Source organism: Lupinus angustifolius, chromosome LG12, assembly GCF_001865875.1.
Source record: "Lupinus angustifolius cultivar Tanjil chromosome LG12, LupAngTanjil_v1.0, whole genome shotgun sequence".
NCBI lineage: Eukaryota > Viridiplantae > Streptophyta > Magnoliopsida > Fabales > Fabaceae > Lupinus > Lupinus angustifolius.
This window is the reverse complement of record NC_032020.1, coordinates 3,210,690-3,231,119: the sequence shown is the minus strand read 5'-3', so window position 1 is coordinate 3,231,119 and position 20,430 is coordinate 3,210,690. Positions and strand designations below refer to the sequence as shown.

General features: G+C 33.5%; 1 protein-coding gene across 1 annotated transcript in view; it reads right to left on the bottom strand.

The window, feature by feature from the left end:
* LOC109361536 (alanine--glyoxylate aminotransferase 2 homolog 3, mitochondrial-like) overlaps nt 1-11,667 on the bottom strand; it is a 13,955-nt gene extending 2,288 nt beyond the window's left edge. The window contains exons 1-5 of the mRNA XM_019607018.1: nt 11,309-11,667; nt 10,067-10,297; nt 8,051-8,221; nt 5,899-6,042; nt 4,280-4,459 (exon numbers count right to left, since the gene is read on the bottom strand). Coding sequence (XP_019462563.1) covers nt 4,280-4,459; nt 5,899-6,042; nt 8,051-8,221; nt 10,067-10,297; nt 11,309-11,551 — 969 coding nt within the window. The 5' untranslated portion in view covers nt 11,552-11,667. The remainder of the gene's footprint in view (nt 1-4,279; nt 4,460-5,898; nt 6,043-8,050; nt 8,222-10,066; nt 10,298-11,308) is intronic.

Below are 20,430 nucleotides of genomic sequence, written 5' to 3'. Positions count from 1 at the left end.
CTACATTCTTATTCACCTTTTCCTCTTATTTTAGAATCTTCCTTTCCATTATCTTGCTGCCACCTGTCCAGTTTGTTAGAGACATGTGTAACTAACCCATTTGCATTTGTTCCCCTTTTTCCCTCACTCTCTTTCCTTCGTAAGACCTTGTCCTCAAGGTGGAAATCAGGGAAAGTGGCTTGGATTGATTCAAAATCCTCCCAAGTACTATCATGTTCTGGTAACGCAGTCCACTTAAGTAAAACTTTTGTGTGACCATTCAACAGTTTACGACTAGCCAATACTTTTTTGGGCAGCACTTGTAATTCACAATCGTCTGTCAAGCCTTCTGCTGGTTTAAGTGCCTGATACTTGTTTTGTTGACAAAGGGAACAGTTCACAACAAATTTCTCAGTATCACGTCGCATACCTGCGCAATGAAATACAACAGCCAACCGTTTATAAGTTCTGGTTATACCTGAATGATCTCCCCATGGAGACGCATCGAATTCTACGAGCAAAAGAGGGATGCGGGCACCAACCGTCCTTTATACCATAAACAACCTTTAGCCAGTGAGTATGAAGGGTGAGATTTAGGGTCCTGGGCTACCTTCTGTATAAGTCGGGACAGCAGCACATCGGCAAGAATCTCATCAGCCAGCTCCAATAAATCTACATTAGTGACCATGGAAATGGAGTTGCATTCCATCACCCGAGACAACGCATCTGCCACTCTATTTTCCGAACCTGGTTTATATTGTATTTCGTAATCAAACCCGAGCAGCTTAGTCACCCATTTTATTTGGTCGCCTCCCAATACTCGTTGTTCTAACAGAAACTTCAGGCTCTTCTGATCCATCCAAATGACAAAATGGTGGCCCAACAAATATTGTTGCCACTTTTGAACAGCAAATACAATGGCCATTAGTTCCCTTCCGTACACTGATTTCAGCTTGGCCCTTTCAGATAATGCTTGGCTTACAAAAGCTAGAGGACAACCTTGTTGCATAAGGACTGCCCCAATGCCAAATCCTGAAGCATCAGTCTCAATCTCAAACGGTGCCTGAAAATCGTGTAAGGCTAGCGTAGGCAAACTTACCATTGATGTTTTTAGCTTTTCAAAGGCTATTTGAGCTTTCGCTGACCACTGAAATCGGTTCTTCTTCAACAGTTGTGTCAGAGACCTTGCAATGATGCCATAGTACTGCACAAATCGTCGGTAGTATCCGGTAAGACCCAAAAATCCTCGCAACCCATGAATGTCTTTTGGACAAGGCCAATGTGTCATTTCTGAAATCTTCTCCAAGTTGGCCTGGATCCCTTGACTAGAAATGAGATGCCCCAAATACTCAAGCTCCTCCGCACCAAAACAACACTTCTTGTAATTTACCCATAACACATGCTCCCGGAGTGTTTGAAAGACCACCCTTAAATGGTCACAGTGTACCCCCATATCTCTGCTATACACTAGGATGTCATCAAAGAATACAAGCATAAACTTTCTCAAATATGGTTTAAAAACATCATTCATGAGAGCTTGAAAAGTGGATGGAGCATTGGTGAGCCCAAACGGCATCACCACATACTCATAGTGACCTTCATGTGTACGAAATGTTGTTTTTGGGATATCATCCTCCTTCATTCTAATCTAATAGTAACCAGATTTTAAATCCAGTTTAGAAAACAATGTGGCACCTCCCAACTCATCCAACAACTCCTCAATCACCGGAATCAGAAATTTGTTGGGTACCATGACATTGTTCAGGGCCCTATAATCCACACAGAATCTCCAACCCCCGTCCTTCTTCCGCACAAGGATCAATGGACTTGAAAACGGGCTCACACTCGGCCGAATCATTCCCGCGGTCAACATTTCTTTCACAAATTTCTCAATTTATTCTTTGTAAGTATGGGGCTGTCTATACGGATGTATGTGCGGAATGTCTGACCCTTCTTTAAGCATAATAGCATGATCACAAGCTCTCCTTGGTGGAAAATCTATGTGCTCCTGGGAAATATTTTCAAACTCCTCGACAATGGGTTGCAAGTTGTGCGGAATATTCACTGTTTCAGTGCATAACATGCTCATCATCCCAAATTCGATATAATATGCCTCCGCTTCATTGTGCATCTCCTTCATGACCGCCTTTACCGATGCCACTATTCTAGACAAGGTTGGGTCTCCCCTGACTTCAATTATGTTACCGTTGTCTTGAATTTCCAGCAAGTAGTGTGCTAAATCGGCACTGAATTTCCCCAGACTTTTCAACCATTCAAAACCCAATATCATATCCACACCCACCAGCTCAAATAACTTTGTCTTCTCCCCCGATTTGTCAACTTCCTCTTTCTCTTCTTCTTGTCCTAATAAGATGTCATGAAGTTGTTTGTTGCAACACACATGACTAGGATAATATCGTTCGTCACACCGGAAACAAAGATTTCGTCTTCGCTTCTCATTTTCTTCCTCCTTAGTAAGTTTTTTGAACCCTATTCCTCTCTTTAGTGCAAGGGAACTTTCTCCCTCTTGAAATGCCATTCCTCTTTTCGTGCTTGTGGAGTTTTCAGACTGCACAAATTGGGCTCTGGAATTTTCAATCGGCCCAAAACTTTGATTTCCCTCAAAATTGGAATTTTTGTGCTCTTGGGCCTCGACCCATCGACCCAGTAAAGCGATTCGGGTAAACCCGACTCCACTATTTCGGGTTTAATACCGATGTGAACGCCCCAAAGCCCTATTCCTTTCTTCCACCTTGTGTGTTGTTTCCATTAATTCGTGAAGGTCCCCTGAGCTCATCAACCTCACCTCCGCTTTGATTTCCTCCTTCAATCTATTCATAAACACCCCCTTCATGTATTCTTCATCCACAAAACGCAATGGAGCAGATCAAAGTTCAAATTGTTCTCGATATTCCATGACGGATCCTCTCTGCCTCAATCCCATCAATGTTTCATACGGATTGTCCGACGTTGCTTCCTTAAAACGACTCATAACAGCTTGCCGGAACATAGGCCACCTCACCGTTACCACCATCCGAGATTCCTACCATTGGTACCAGTTCAACGCCTTTCCTTCGAGGCAGACTACTGTTGTGAGAACCTTTTCATTGTCGGGAATGTAATTGATCTCGAAATAATGCTCCACCCGATACACCCAGCCGTGCGGGTCCTCTCTGGTGAAATAAGGAACTTCCACTCTCTTAATTCTGTCATTCCTCCTTATTTCCTCCTCTCCCCGGTTTCCCTCCCTGCGACCTCCTTCCCCTGTTACTGTTTTCCCCCATGCCTTCTCTCCCCAACTCCCTTATCTCCCCTACTTCTTCTTCCAACTAGTTGGTCACCATCCTCATCAACGTCTCCATTTGTAACCGGAAAGCTTCTTAAAGCGAAGCTTGCATTCCCTCCCACCGCTTCTCCACATTTTCTAGTCTATTATCCATCCTTGTTGATACCATTCAGATGTCCCCAAGATCGGGAGCTCTGAAACCAATTGATAGATACCAGAAGAATTTAAGATAGAAATATAACCAATGAAACAATAATTGTGCAGAAAATTAGTGTAATACTTCCAAGATCAAATTGCAAGGTACAAGGATATGTCATGAAAATAAGTGCAAAAAAGAAAATACACAGTACTATGGAAATGATTTCCTTTACTCTAGTGATAGTGGTCACTCCTTCTTTTCACCAAATATTTGCCTGCTCTATTCCCCCCACTCTACCTTCTTATTCACTTTTCCCTCTGATTTTAGAATCTTCCTTTCCATTCTCTTGCTGCCACGTGTCCAGTTTGTTAGAGACATGTGTAACTAACCTATTTGCATTTGTTCCCCTTTTTCCCTCTCTCTCTTTCCTTTTTCTTTGGTATACCTTTGTAATTACGGGTCCACCAGTTTGTTTGGGAGTTGTTTTGGTTGATAATGGAGGAGAGAAAAAGGATTGAGAGCCATGAAATACAAATATGAAATGATCCTAAAACCTTTCATTTTCCTTCATCTATTTCCAAAACTTGAATTGCAAACATACCCTTGGTCGACTAAGATCACCATGCACATTATTAAAGTAAGGGTTTATACACTAATTACTAATACATAGCTAGGGACCAAAAAAGGAACTAATCAACTTAGGAAGTGTTTAATACATGGACAAAACAGAAAGCAACAAATTGTCATGTTCAGTTCTCTTTGCTACCAACTTTTAACACTTCCATTACAGGCCAAACATTTTATCTCATTCTAACACATCTAAAAAATGCAGCTCTAACAACTTATAAGATCCCTTACACTAATGGAAGACTTACCTTGGCCATTGTGACTATGTCAGGAACAACACCATGGGTCTCAAATCCCCAGAAATGGCTACCGGTGCGAGCAAAACCAGACTGAACCTCATCGGCAATACAAAGCCCTCCTGCTTTCTTAATGCTACTGTACACTGCTGGCAAGTAACCAGGAGCCAATTCAATGATGCCCCCTACTCCCTGTCATAAACATGAACAATATCAGGTTGTCTTTCTTTACAACAAAAAACACATAAACCACTTCATTACAGATAGAAAACTAAAATAATTATATATGTTTTTATCAATTAGTATGACACATATTAAGGGTGAACAGGAACCGGTTCAACCCGTATACCCGTCTCAACCCATATACCTGCCTCAACCCGATGACTCAGGGAAGAGTCTAACCCGTCCAAATTAATAAAAAAGGACAGACCCGATTAAAAGGAACAGACTCGTTGTCAACAAAAGATTGGTTCGGGTCACTTGGTGTGTCCCTTATAGTTATATATCAAGAATAATTGAATAAGTACCTATCAATATCTATTAAGTTGAGCTCACATGACTCAAATACCTATAAGCTCACACAACATGTTCACACCACTTATGATATTTATTCCTTACCTTTTTTTCATTGTTTAATTCTCTTGGATAGTGAATGATTGTTGCGACGAGAGTGAAGGACACTACGACACTTAAGAGTTAGTTAATAACTAATTATTATATTCATTTTTGTGTGAACTTTTGTAGTTTATATACTGATTTATGTGGGATGCAGGTGTTAATTGAGTTTATATACAGATTGCGATAATTTTGATTGTGTATGTTTAAAGATTCGTGGAAAAAATATGGGCTTGTCATTTTGTCCTTTTCCAATCTGGACTCGTCCCTATCTTGACCCGTCTTATTTTAGATTCGTCCATCACGTGTCCCTTCCTAATTATGGATGGGTTCAGGTTCAAAAATTGACCCGATCAATATTTAGGGACAGATGAGGGACATGCTTAACCCGTCTCAACTCATCTCAACTCATCTCAAGCTCACCCTTAACCCATATTATATATTGGTGAAAATCATACCATCATTATAGATTAAAACCAAATTTTTTGAATATGATAAGATTAAGTCTAAAATATAAATTATAGAGATTAAAACATCTTTAATATATTTTGGGTAAAAAAACATATTTATGTCTCACAATAGGATGCAACAAAATGAATTCTCATCATAAATTATTAAATAAGATATTTTATGTCTGAAAATAATAAATAAGTAGTTAATAGCTGTTATAACTAATTACTTAATTGTAACAAGTAATATAGGCAGTACAATATAATGATATAAGTATAAAAGGGAATGAATCTATTTATTGCAAGAGTAACTTAAAATGACCTACTATGATAAAATATGAAGGATGTTTCTTTATTAGTACTTTTCTCTAATGAATATTACAGGTTTGCAATAATAGAGATGCAGCATTTTATATTATATCATATCTTGGTATTCCTCATTAAAAAAGTCATGCAGCAAGAATCATTTCAGGAAAAAAGGGGAAATTAACAATGAGACAATAATAGTTGTAATTTTTGTTGTTTAGATGAAAAATTCACTCTTTTTTTATATGCTTGAGAGTATACCTGTATGGCTTCAGATAGGAAGGCAGCAACATTTCCAGAAGTTCCAAAGTTAATAATTTCTTGGACATCTCTAGCATACATCTCTCCATCAGAACCAAAAACACCTCTATATGGGTCTGGATTTAATGCATGATGAACACCACTCTGTTGGCAACACCAGCATTAAAAAAATTAAATAGAAAACCACTTTAGCCAAACACTTATTTACATTTTAAATTCACGTGGTTGCCAAATTGGATGAGCATTACAATTTACAAGTCACTGAAATTAGAAAGCAAAGCATAATCTGAACCAATTTATTCTAGAAAAGGCAAAAGTAATGCCTATTAGAAACAGTGAAGAAGCGTGTTGATAATTAGTGAGTTAAATATTTGAGAATCAATTTTCATATCATGCATATGATCGTAAGCAAAATATGAGAATTTTGATTACAAAGATGTGAAAGTAATTTTGGTTTTGATTGGAGTATGTATATATACTATTAATTTAAAAGATTTATATATATAATATATCATATTATTCCCGTTCATTTATATTTAAAAGTTCAATAATGTTATTATATAACTTATAAAGTGTAAAAAATCATTATTGTTTCAATGTATATATGTTTTTTCTATCACGTTTTTTCCTTCTCAACAAGAAATATACATGATACTTTTTGTGATATTTACTCCTCACATAATAATGTTATGAAATTAAAGTTAGACATAAAATTAGAAGAGAATTCATTTTAAGTTTAAATGATTTAAAGGATTAACTTTTTTGGTCGGATTAGATGATTTCATATATGATTAATAATTATCTATAAATATATACACTTACATCAATAATAAGTTTAAAAAACTTACTCCACTTTTAACCATTCATTATAAGGAAATCCAATGACTAAGATGTAGTGTATGTTTTCTAAACTTACTCTTAGAGCAACTGAATCTTCTCTCAATATATAATTATATATAAATATAAAATTTTGTATAATTAATAATTAAGTATAATTATATTGAGTAATATTTCTCCATGTTTTTTGGACTGAAGTAAAACAAAACATTTGACTAGAGTTTGAACTTTTTTATTTTATTTTAAGTGAACCATCCGATTCACTTAGGTTATTTTAATTTAACCGAATTTATACAATCAGTTCAGAATTTTCTCTATTCAAAACAATTCAACTTCTCATTTGGATAATACTATAAATCATAACTATTTTCAAATTCAGGCAACAATTAAACTGATAGGACTGTCCTTTAAATTTTATCAGCGATTGAATCGGTTTGACCGTGTTATCCTATCCTCATGACATCCTACGTCTTAAATGAAACATGCCGATTCATATGGCAAGATAATGTGATATTATTGTTTGCTAAAGGATGGTCCACAAGACCTCACTTTCATATCAAGACGCTCTTACACGGCACTTGCACTGATATGGGACTTTATAGTTTCTAAAGACTAATATTAAGTTCCTCAATGATGTTGCTATTATACACGTGGAAAGTTGGTTTTTTTATTTCTTATACAGCAGATGGTTGGGTTTAAAGTTGAAACTTGGTCGTTAATTAAGTGAACTTATGACAACCATCATCTAACATTTTCTTACACTAATTTTTATACTAAACTAATAAATATATACATTGTTAATAATGTATGCATACTCCATTACATACTTGTAGTTATCGAGTTTATCATTAATCAGAAGAGTTTACAATTTGTGCACTGATATATTGTCAGCATATCATCCACCATTGATCAATATTACTTTTGTTTAAGAGTCAATGATAGTTGATAAGTCAAATTGTGAATGATTTGTTGACAGTGTAAAAAATACTTTCACTGCCAGTATATACATATTAAATCATAATTAGAAATATATGCATTGAACAATCAACCACCATATATTAGGACTTAATCAACTAAATCAACTCTCTGTGATATATCAATGATTAAATGCCTAAAAATTAAATAAAAAATTGTTTGAGGATAAAGGGCTATGAATGATTTTTATTTGGACGCCGTCAATAATACACAGTAAACATGAAATAGTTTTGTATTTTTAACATTTTTACTATCACTTTTTATTTTAATTGGAGAGCAATTTTTGCACATGAGTTTAAATATTACAGTAAATTCCTTGTGTATAGATATAATTGTTTACCTGTACTACATTAAATTTCCAGATGCTTTGAGCTGTGGCGCCCATTGTCCCAGCTGCATTCCCATGATAAGCATTCCTTATAGATATTATGTCATGGCACCCTGTGTACAATCTTGCTATCATTATCGCCAATTCGTTTGCTTCTGTTCCAGAATTTGTGAAAAATACCACCTATGTATAATATACAAGACCTTCATTTATTATCTTAAAATTAAAAGATACACTCATTATGAAGCGTATCTCAATTAATTCACATTTAATTATTTTTCTATTATATATGCAACACTAAAATTGATGTTTAGTGATCATGAAGTTACATATTTAAATTATGAGAACAATCTCTCAACTTTTAGGATAAGACTGTGTATATATCTATTTTTCCATATTATACTAAGTTGGAGATTCGTGCATTGGATCACCCTCATATCATGGTAACAAATTTAAGAAAAAATAAAACACTAGTTGAGCCAGCTTCAGCTTCAAAAAATTAACTAAATTAAAGTTTGATATACAAGAACGTCAAGATTTTGACATACTCATTTCATCCGTATTGTTAGCGGAAACTAAAATTTAATAATTTGCAATATTGTTTTGAGAGAAGATATTTGTCTTTTGATGAAAGTAACAAGGGTTGATAGTGGAGGTTTTATTTATTCTATTTATATATAGTGGAGGACACTTTATCGTTTGACAATGACATGCACATTATTTGTTTGATAGAAATCATGTGTTAGCCATGATACCACCCACACCAAGCATGGCATCCCATATTCCCATTATACAAGATAGACATAACTTTTTTGGACTTGCATTATCACAAACTTGAAAATGACAAAAAAAAATCATTACTCTAAATAAACATCATTAAAGCATATAAGTCTATTTGAAACAGGAAAATAAAGGTCAATCTTTCCTCTTGTTTTAAGTTGGCGACTTCTTATTCAGGTTTATGATCATTTAGCTCGTAAAAAACTTGTAGGATTTAATTTTCATTGACGCCTAGTCATAATGTGATTTGAACACACCAAATTATAATCGATCATAGAATGAGTAAATTGTAAGCATTTCAAAATTATAATTCAAAATACTCCAGTTGTATCATAAATTATAATTATAACATCTAACAAAACTTGGTATCTGACACATAACAAATTGCTATAAAAGTTTGCTTATCTTTATAGATTAACAATTATGTATTTAGTTAAGCATAGTTGGGTATCCAAGTGTAAATGAAAAAATCTTACATGCAAAATGGATGAGTTAAAGAGTAGATAACTGAATGAATTCATAGATCTAATGCCTTAAGGTTTTGGGTTAAAATGTGATGTCAAATTCACTTACATATTTCTTTTATTTAGTCCATAAAAGAATATTATAACTCATAAATAAAAATCTCCTGACATACATGAGTAAGATGCAGTTTCTAAAACAAGCTTGCAAGATCCGTAAGGATTTTAAAATTAGTAAATTTCACTATAAAAGTTTTCTCACCATAATTAAGTCCTTCAATAACAATCAAGATCTAATCATACTATATGCGATAAATGAAGCATATCTTTTATCCCATAAAATATAATTTTATGTGTTATGTTGTAGTTAATCAAAAAGTATTTAATAATTAAAATTTTAATTTAAATACATTTTTTAATCAATTATAATTCATGAAATGACATACTTTATAAAATAATTGATGTGTTCCTATTTATGTAAAGATGAAGTCTTCACTTTACATCAATAGGAAAAGGGCAACTACATTATATCATACTCTAATTGGGTTGTCAACCCACATGAATGTCTTATGAAATTATATTAAGCTTTTTAACGTGTTTTTTCTGAGTACATATTTGATAATATTATTTTTTACTAAATCAATTTCTTTAAATGTGTATATTACGGTGTGATTCTTTTATGATACTCTTTAGATTTATAAAATAAATCCGAAAAGTGCCGTGCCCTGACGTAAAAAAACAATTTCATAATATTTTCAAATTGCATCAAAAAATAAGAGGAACAAACTTTGAGATTTGCAGGAAGCTTAGAAGCCAAAGCCTCAGCAAAATCAGCGATAGCATTGTTGAGGTAGAGAACGGTAGAGTGCTGCAACCGTTTTGTTTGATTAACAATGGCCTCCACCACATCAGGGTGGCAATGGCCGCAACACACCGTAGCAATCCCACCGAATGCGTCCACGTACCTCCTTCCTTTGTCGTCAAACAGGTACTGCCTCTTACCTTCCACTATGTTCACCTGCACCTCACCCCCACATTACATTATTGTTATTAACCTGACAAAAAAAATAAAGTGTATGGATTTTATGTGGATTTAATATTTAACAATATAGATATTTTTTTATACTGTCAGCAACTCATCCACCATTCATATAAAATATAAAACATTTTATCTGTCATATTAGTTTTTTGGGTCATGACATAAAAAAACAAAAATGACATGTGTCTCAGCCAGAAAAATTGACCTGTGTTATTTATGAAGGATGATTTCACGGAAACGATTTCTTTGTTTGATGTCAAAAACTAATATAGTATATCCGGAAGGAAAATAAATTGGAAACGTGAAGAAAAAGCAACCATCACATTCATGCATTTACTTTAAGCATTATTTATCTTTTACATTAACTATAGAAAATGATAAATCAAACCAAATATCTTTTTTCTAAAATCTCATTCTTACTGTTTTAGGACGTTTTACTTTCATGGCGCTAACGTTTTGAATTACCCTTAAACAAAAAAAATTATTATTTGAATGATGAAACTTTTTAATTTCTTTATGATCTATATATAGTACAAATCTTAATATATTACTTCTTTTTAGATATTTTTTAACTATTGCCTCGTGATAATTTAATAAAATATTTTTGTTTTATTTTTATTATTTAACAAATTTCATTAAGACTCATTCCTTAAAAAGAATTCATATTTTTAACATGAGTTATTAATTAAAGGTTAGCAACAAAAAAAAATGACACATCTAACATGAATCCATCAATCATCAGCCCTTATAGTTACATCACTTCCACTACGGTTAAGTAAAGACGATTTGAACTTCGCTAAACTTAATTCGCCTCATCCTTCTTGTTAATTACTATCAATATATAATTGTGACATTCTTAGGGTGTTATTTATTTATAATAACATTTTTATTCTTGTATTGGTCGAGTAATATAAGATTGTGTTAGAGTTTGATTTGGGAAGGGATAGACATGTACCCATTAAGAGATAATCAGGTGTAGCTCGAACTCACCGGATTCTTGTAGAGGTGGAAGAGGGAAGGGCTCAGATACTCCTTGCGTTTCTCCAGGATCTCTTCCGCAGTGGGCCCCATGTATGTAGGCGGAGAGTAATCAAACGCCGGAAGATCCGGAGCAACGGCGGCAGAGGCGATGGCTTCAGTTTTGGTTTCTGTTGCCGCCCGACAAAGGCTGTGTTGCCAGCGAAACTGTGCCGATCCTCGTCGAAATATCCTCCTCGCAATGGAGACTGTCATTTTTACGTCGACGAAGAAATTTCTGGAGATGTGCTCCGGTAACTGAACCTGGTGGTGGTGGATACTTATCTATAAAAGATTAGAACAGAGATGAGCAGACGAGTATGAAATGGGAGAGGGGTTATTATATAGGACAATAGTGTGAGTGGGTGTTGACGTGGATGAAGTGAGTTGAGCGAAAAGATAAGCAATGAAATGGTATGAAAAAATGACACTTTAACAGTAAGAAGTAATAACTTGTCTATCCCTGGATAGGATTTTTTTTCCTGGTTGAAACATGCTAAAGTAGGGAAAAAAAATAGTAGTTTTTCATACATTTAAGAAATGTTCAGAGATAGAAAGTTACCTCTTAGGCTTATCCCAAGAATTATAAAGAGTTTTGAAATTGGAGATGAGCATGCACACAGCTTAACTACCAAACGCGTGGTGTCGATTTCAGTTCTCACTCTACTATGGGGATCTTTGCGTATGTCATGTCATTTACTATTGTTATTGTTGTAATTCATCAACAAATAACATATATTGTGCTAGGGAAGATATATTCCTATTGTTGCCATGCAATCGATCCTAGTTTAGTGTGATTTGGTCAGTTTTTTTCATGGTCATTTGAGTTTCAACTCTATAAATACATTAGAGTCATTTGAGAAAATCACACCAAAAAGAAGGATATTTCAACTTTCTGTCCACCCTCTTATGTCCGAGGTAATTCTAAGCCAAATTACCAATTCTTTTCTTATAATTCTTAGGAGTTGGGACTGATAGTAGCCATATTTTATAGTGCTAAAAGAATCATATAAACATTCTCATTTCCTAATATACAGTTATTCTTCAAAATTAACCCCACTTCTCTCCCTCTCACAACTAATTGTTAGATATTCCTTGATGATCAGTGAAATATTAATATTAGGATCTTGAATCTAATGATTTTCACACATAATATAAAATAAGGATACAAAGTCATACCTGAATCTATGTTCTTTGATCTACTAATTTGATGTATCTTTTGATAGAGTTTTGGCATGATGGTCTTCCTCAATGAAATCTTTAATTCCTTTTGGGAATTTCGTTTTCTCTCTGATGGGGAGACGTGAAAACTATTTGTGATTTGATGTATTGGGGACCATAACTGTTCCTTATGCGTTAACTTATAGAGTTCCCATTATCGTCGATAGGTCAACCGTTTGGGTATCCACTCATTAAGCCCATATCCATTATCAATTTTAGAAGTCCTATGAGTTGTGAGAAATTAAATCATTTATTTTGTAACCCAAAATAAAGAGCCAATATAATTTTATGAAATATATGATGTCAACCTTAATTAGAAATTATGAATTTCTAACAATCTCCCACTTGGGCTTCATATTTTTCCTGAAACAATTATATCACATATTCTTTAGGTGCGCATCTGTATGCTATTTATATTTAGTCTTCTCTTTAATATAATCGGGCTCATCTTATATATCAACTATGGAACCATCACGACTTTCATCACATTGAAACATGACTAGACCATGATGATCACCATACCAATATATTAAATGTGATCTTAAACATGTCTATTTCCAATTGGTCCTTCTTTTTTCTTTAGTGAGATCAATCCAAAGTCCTTAATTGTAACACAATAGTTACAATACACGAGTTCAAAATAGAACAATAAACCATCAACTTTATTATGTATAAAATTATATATGACATCCAAAGTAAATCATAAAACATATAGACTCCCATTGAACTAAGGTATCCTGAGGAGCAATACTCATATAAGCAATAAGCTCATGAAAGACTTTAGGTACCAAACCCTTAGTTAGTGGATCAACTAACATAAAATTTGTCTCGATATGTTCTATGAAAATTTGTCTATTTTGTACATTTTCTTTAACAACCAGAAACTTGATGTTAATAAATTTTGACTTTATAAAACTCATATTATTGTTGGAGTAAAGAACCATGAACTTACTATCACAATAAATTCTCGGTGGCCTTTTATTACCATCAACCACACGTAAGTCAATGACAAAATTTCCACAACCATATGTCATGGTCTGATGTTTCAAAACAAACTATGTAATCTGCAACCATGGTTGAAGGAGCTATGAGCGTCTATTTAGTAGACTTCCAAAAGATAGCACCTTCAGCCAAGATAAATACATATCCAGAGGTGGAGTGTTTATTATCTAGACACCCAAAAAATGGAGTCAGAGTACCCAATGATCTCAAAATTCTTAGACCTCCGATAAGTGAACATGTATTCCTTTGTTTTCTTTAAGTAATGCATAACACATTTGACTGCCTTCTAGTGATGCATTATAGGATTGTTCAAAATCTTTCCAAAACTTCCACGACAAACGCTATACTGGGACAGTACAAACTTGAACATACATTAGACTTCCTACTACAGATGCATAAGGAACCTTTTGCATCTCGTGTCTTTCAAGGTCAATTTTGGGGCACTGTTCAAGACTAAACTTGCCTCCCTTAGCTGTAGGGGTATCCCCTAGTTTACTGTCTTTCATTCCAAATCTATCTAGGACTTTATCTATATACCTTTCTTGTAACAACCTTAGGATACCTTGAGAGAAATCTCTTAGTATCTGAATACCTAATACAAAAGAAGCTTCCCAAAGATCTTTCATTTCAAAATTATTCATTAGAAATATCTTGGTCTAATGCAGTAGTCTCATATCACTGCTAGCAAGCAGTATATCATCGACATATAATACCAGGAATATAATGTTGCTCCCACTAAACTTGTGGTACTCGCAATCATCAACTTTATTTGCCTCAAAACCATACGAGGTAATAACTTGATGAAATTTGTGATTCCATTGAAGAGAAGCTTGTTTAATGCCATATATGGATTTCTTTAATTTGCATACCATAGACGTTGAGACAATTGACACAAAGTTTTCTGGTTGCACCATATAGATCTTTCTTTAATGTCACCATTTAGAAACACAGTCTTAACATCCATCTGATATAGCTCTAAATCAAAATGAGCTACTAGTGCCAATATTATTCAAAAAGAATCCTTCGAAAATACTGGAGAAAATGTTTCTTTATAATCAATGTCTTCTTTATGAGTGTAGCCTTTAGCAACTAGGAGAGCTTTATATCTATCAATATTACCCTTTGAATGCCTCTTGGTTTTAAATATCCATTTGTAACCAATAGGTTTAACACCTTTAGGTAATTCGACAAGATCCCAAACTTCATAATCATGCATAGACTTCATCTCATCCTTTATGACATCAATTCACTTTTGAGAGTTATAAATTTTCATGGGTTAGCAGAAGTTCAATGCATCATCCTCTGTTAACCCGATGTCATCCTCATGTTCTTAAAGAAATACAATATAATCATCAAGATTTGCACTTCTCTCACTAGTAGATCTTCTTAATGGCACTTCTACTTCTTGAGGTTGTTGAATTTGTTCTATAGGTACTTGAGGGAGAACCTCATTGTTGTCTTGTTCAAGAATATTGTCAGAAATAATATTTTGAATATTATCTTCTATTACCGAAGTTGTTCATTGAATGGTAATAGGCACAAGAACTTGTTTACCATTAGTGACATGTTCTTCCTCAAAGACAACATTCATTATGTTCTCTTCCTTCCCAAAATCAATTTCCTCAAGAAATCTTGCATTTCCCGTCTCAAAAAAATCTTGAAGTGGGATCATAAAATTTATAGCCCCAAGAGTGTTCAACATAGCCAACAAAATAGCTGCTAACTATTCTTGAGTCCAGTTTTCTTTCATGTAGCCTATAAGGTCGTGCCTCAGCTGGACAACCCCAAAATGCAAGTGTTTAAAGCTTGGTCTTTTATTAGTCCAAAGCTCATATGAGGTTTTGTTAAACTTTACTTGGCATGTTATTAAGGATGTAAACTGTGGTCTTTAAAGCTTTCCCCCAAAGAGACTATAGTAAGGAAGAATGATTAATCATACTTCTCACCATATCCTTAAGAGTTCGGTTTAATCACTCAACAACACCATTCATGCTAGGTTTGCCTAGCAAGTGTATTGTAGAATAATTCCACATTCTCTAAGGAAAACACAAATAACCCTTTCACAAAATCCTTATTGTTCTTTCTTTTCTTATTCTAAGAGACCAAAGCTAAGTGAGCACTTTCAGTCTTATCTCTCTGCAATCTCTCTTCCTCTTGAATATAGTCATTCTAAGTGTTATAACTCTTTCTGAATTGCCCAAAGTGTACATGAAGCAAGATAAAAACCAAGTGCAAGAGCCAATTATCACAAGTTCTAGCTTAAGTGACTCGAGTTTTGATGCGAGATTAGACATCTCCACAATATACTCCTTTATGTTCCATTTGTCTTTATATTTCACGGAGATGAGTTTAGCCAAAATGATACTCGTCTCCGCCTTTTGGCAAAAAATGTTATATTTCTTCAACGAATTTCCTTGCACTTTGACTCTGAGAAATAGAGCCCTGAAACGCTTTTGGAAAAGAGAATTTCATGATCGTTACGCACATAGGTTAGAGCATTCTCATTTCTCAATTTTAACCTCATCGAGAATTTCCAGAGTAGAAATGAGTTTCTCTACCTGAAGTTCCAGATCTAAATCCATACAACCGAGAATAATTTCTAAGGCTTCCTTCTAGACCTTAAAGTTTGTCTTATTGAGCAATGAGATGTTCTTAATTTGAGCAGAAATATTTGCAGCTACTAAAAGAACAAAACAAATTGCAATCATTCTTGCAATTAAACTCACATTTAAATTTAATAATTAAATTCAATTGATGATGGGGCACATCACGAGTTACCTAACACAACATTAATATTCAGTCTTTGGACAAAAAATTAACTTGTAAGTGATACACTCAATGTAATAATCAAACATTGATAATTAATCCTCTCAAACAATAAACCTTTCTTTGGACCGACTTACTATTCATATGGAAAACCATAAGATTATCACATATTTATTGCTATAAATATGTTTGTAATTTGAGCCAAATAATAATCTTCCTTCGTGCCGATCATTATTCGCATAAAATGCAAACATGTAATTGGCTTGATATTTTATATCAATCACTAATGGTACTCTAGTTTGTAATGTTCAAACATTAATAATAATGTATGTCAAATAATAAACCCTTCTTTGGATTGATTTATCATTCACATATGCAACCTTATAATAATCACATGTTTACCATCACATGTGTGTATATAATCCGACCAAATAATAATCTTCCTTTGGGCCGATTAATATTCGCATGGATACATATACGCACTAGCATTTGACATTTATTATGAACAATTCAAAGAAAAAGATATCACTTTGGTGACTTCTTGTTTTGATAGGTTCACTTAAAATGTCAAACAATTTTATTTTCCAAAAGAAAAATCATTTAGTTGAGTTTGATTCAACACTTAATCCAAAACACATATATTATTTATATCCACATATAAATACATATATCCATTATAACTTATTGGCAACATTACATCATTCCCGTCACACGGATTTGCGTTTCGAATTCTAGTGATGATCCTTTTGAATTTTCCATAAAAAAGATATTACTATTTTATACATGACTAAACATGGCAGGACACAATGTGCAAACGGAAACAGTGCTTCAACAATAATAACACCTAATAATGCAATCAACCACCACCCAATGCAACAAACCATAAGTGTTACAACAATTTAAACAAACAAGTCAAGTAATATATTAAAACAAGACATGTTCACATAATATTGAGACTGCAAAGCGTCAAGGATTGCACTAGCAATGTTTTGCCTATGTTTTGATGAAGACAAAGAGTTAATTAAAGCTTGAAGATGGCTCAACAATCAACATGCCTAGGGCTCAAGTGGTGACTTATTAGACTTAGGTTATAATTCTTCATTATCTTTTTAGAAGTCTAAGATGCTTGCCATATTGAGTCTAGGTTAGGTAAACCTAGGTGTGAGTCTCACAAGACTTAATAAAGTAACTAATCCACTAAAATGAGATATCATCTAGTTTATTATATGTTCGTGCATATCATATATGTTCATGCATATTATACATGTTATATGTGCATATTAGGCATAATATAATTGGTAAAACATGTACAGGAGTTAAGCATAACATATAAGTAGTTTACCATTTAATCATGTATTAAAAATACATTGGTTAATCGATTAACCCCATGGCTTAATCGATTAACGTGTCTGTTTTCCGTTGTTTCAACTGCATAACTGAAAAAACCGTTTTTAGAGGCAAAATCTATTTTGTATAAATTCTGGCAAATTGCAGAAATAGCTAAGAGTGAAAAATACAGAGAAAAGATAATTGATCATCATTGTTAGAAACTATTAGAGAGTGTTGCATTAGGAGAAAGATTAGATCATGCTAGGGCTTTAGTTTTCATATTCATATTACATGATTCTTTGAAAAGCTTTCTTGCATCATTCTTGTTTTTCTTGAAAAGAAAAAGAGATAGTTTTTTTATGATTGCATATTTTCAGAGACCTCATGCATGAACATTCATATTAGACTAGGACGTCTTGTGAGTTCTTGCTTAGGTTTTAGGCTTTGATCTTTATTTTAATATTCGAGTATTAAGTACTCATTAATAACTGAAAGCATTGTTATTCAAGGATTAGGAAAATCATAGTTGCGGTTAGGTAATGTGTTCTTCACACAAAGACTTGGAGGTTTTGGGATAAAGAGCGATACCTTGGCTGGGGCCAAATTGCGGTAAGAAAGGTTTTCTTGGAGGCGGTTTTGGGAAAGGTCAAACCCAGGGTGACGAAGTTCTTTGGGTTCCAAGAAACGAGCGTTCAAGTCTTGTATTTGGAAGCGTGTATGTAACATACATTGTGTTCTATAGTGAAGAATGAAAATATCCCAGATTAGAGGGGAGGACTGGATGTAGTTTTGCAGTGGACAGCAAAACGAACCAGGATAAAATCCCTGCACAATCTTTTCTATCCTTTTTCTATCCTCTTCTCTTTTATATTTCAAGATGTTTTAATGCGAGTTTGGAGTTGATATTTTTAATGCTTATTCCTTGTTATGTTGTTGTTAATCTTGCATAAAAGTATTTGTTATATATATGTTTATGTGTTGGTTAATAACTGTGCAAGTTGTTGTTCTCATCATTCTGGTTCTGTTTAGATTTAATCGATTAAGTCCACTGGTTAATCGATTAACTGGACATTTTTCAGCAAGTGTGTAAAAACCAGAAAAGTGGAACTTGAGCTCCACCATACCTATTCAATCCCTCCTTTCTAGGTGTATTCCGCCACTGATACCTAACAAATATACCGATCGCAAGATACATATCACAACATCAATTTCTAGTCTTTGGATAGAGAAATTAATTTGTAAGTGGTACTCTCAACGTAATGATCAAATATTAACAATTAGTTATGTTAAACAATAGCCTTTCTTTGGACCGACTATTATTCACATGAAAAAACTTTAAATTGTTACTTATTTTTCATCACATGTATGTTATTACTTGGCCAAATTGTAACTTCCTTTGGGCTGAACACAATTCGCATAAATAATCTCATACTTATTTGTGTAATCTTAATCAATTTCCACAATAGAGGTTACTTTGGCAATATATTGCATCAATTAATTCAAAAATAATTATCAGACAAAAGGCAAAGAATATAGGTCAATTATAAAAAAATTATGATCTTGGAATTAAAAAAGATCATAATTTATGCAATCTTAAAAAAATTAAGCCCACGATATAATTCAAAATCAAAAAAGATATATTAAATATATATCAATGCATAAAAATGGATGCAATCTTAATCAAACACAAAGTAGATCCACAATATATATGTATATATGTATATTTTAATTCACAATATATACAAGGCCATGAATTCCAGATTGTATATGTATAAAATAAAAAAATGCATCTTAACATATATACCTTATACATATACTTTAACAAACTAGAAAATTATAAAGTGACTAAAGTCAATGTCTAACAGTAAGGCATTAGTGCACATATAATATACAAATTGCATAATAGAGTCATAAAAATTAATGTAATGTTCATGTACATATCTGAATATATACTTCAATACATGTTGCAATGATTTATAATATAAATTACTCATATTCAAATAAGCGGAAGAGAATAAAAGTTATCTTCATTATTCCTAAATACTCAATTTTCCTAACCAATAGCGGAAGCATAAAAATCCCCAAATTTAAAATTTAGGATTCATAAAAAATTAGGGAAAAAACATCTTTAATGGAGAACCATAAAATTCAGAACCTAAAGCTCTGATACCAGTTGTTAGATATTTCCTGATGATTGATGAAATACCAATATTAGGATCTTGAATATCATGATTCTCGTACATAATATAAAACAAGGATACAAACTCATATATGAATCCATTTTCTTTGATCTACTCATTTGATGTACCTTTTGAGAGTTTTGGTATGATGGTCTTCGTCAACCAAATCCTTAATTCCTTTTGGGACATTCGTTTTCTCTTTGATGGAAGAGGTGAAAACTATTTGTGATATGGTGTATTATGGACCATAACCATTCCTTATGCGTGAACTTATAGGTTCTCATTATCCCATATAGACCAACCATTTGGATATCCACTCATTAAGCTCATATCCGTTATCAATTTCAGAAGTCCTATGAGTTGTCAGAAATTAGGTCATTTGTTTTGTAATCCAAAATAAATAGCCAATATAATTGTATTAAATATATGATGTTCACCTTAATAATTAGAAATGAATTTCTAACACTAATTTCACTAGCAAGTTACACTGAGGAATCACTAGCAAGTTACACTCAGGAATACCATGAGTTCAAATATATCTCAAGAACCATCACCACATAAGATACATGTTAGGTATCAGTGGTTACAATACACCTA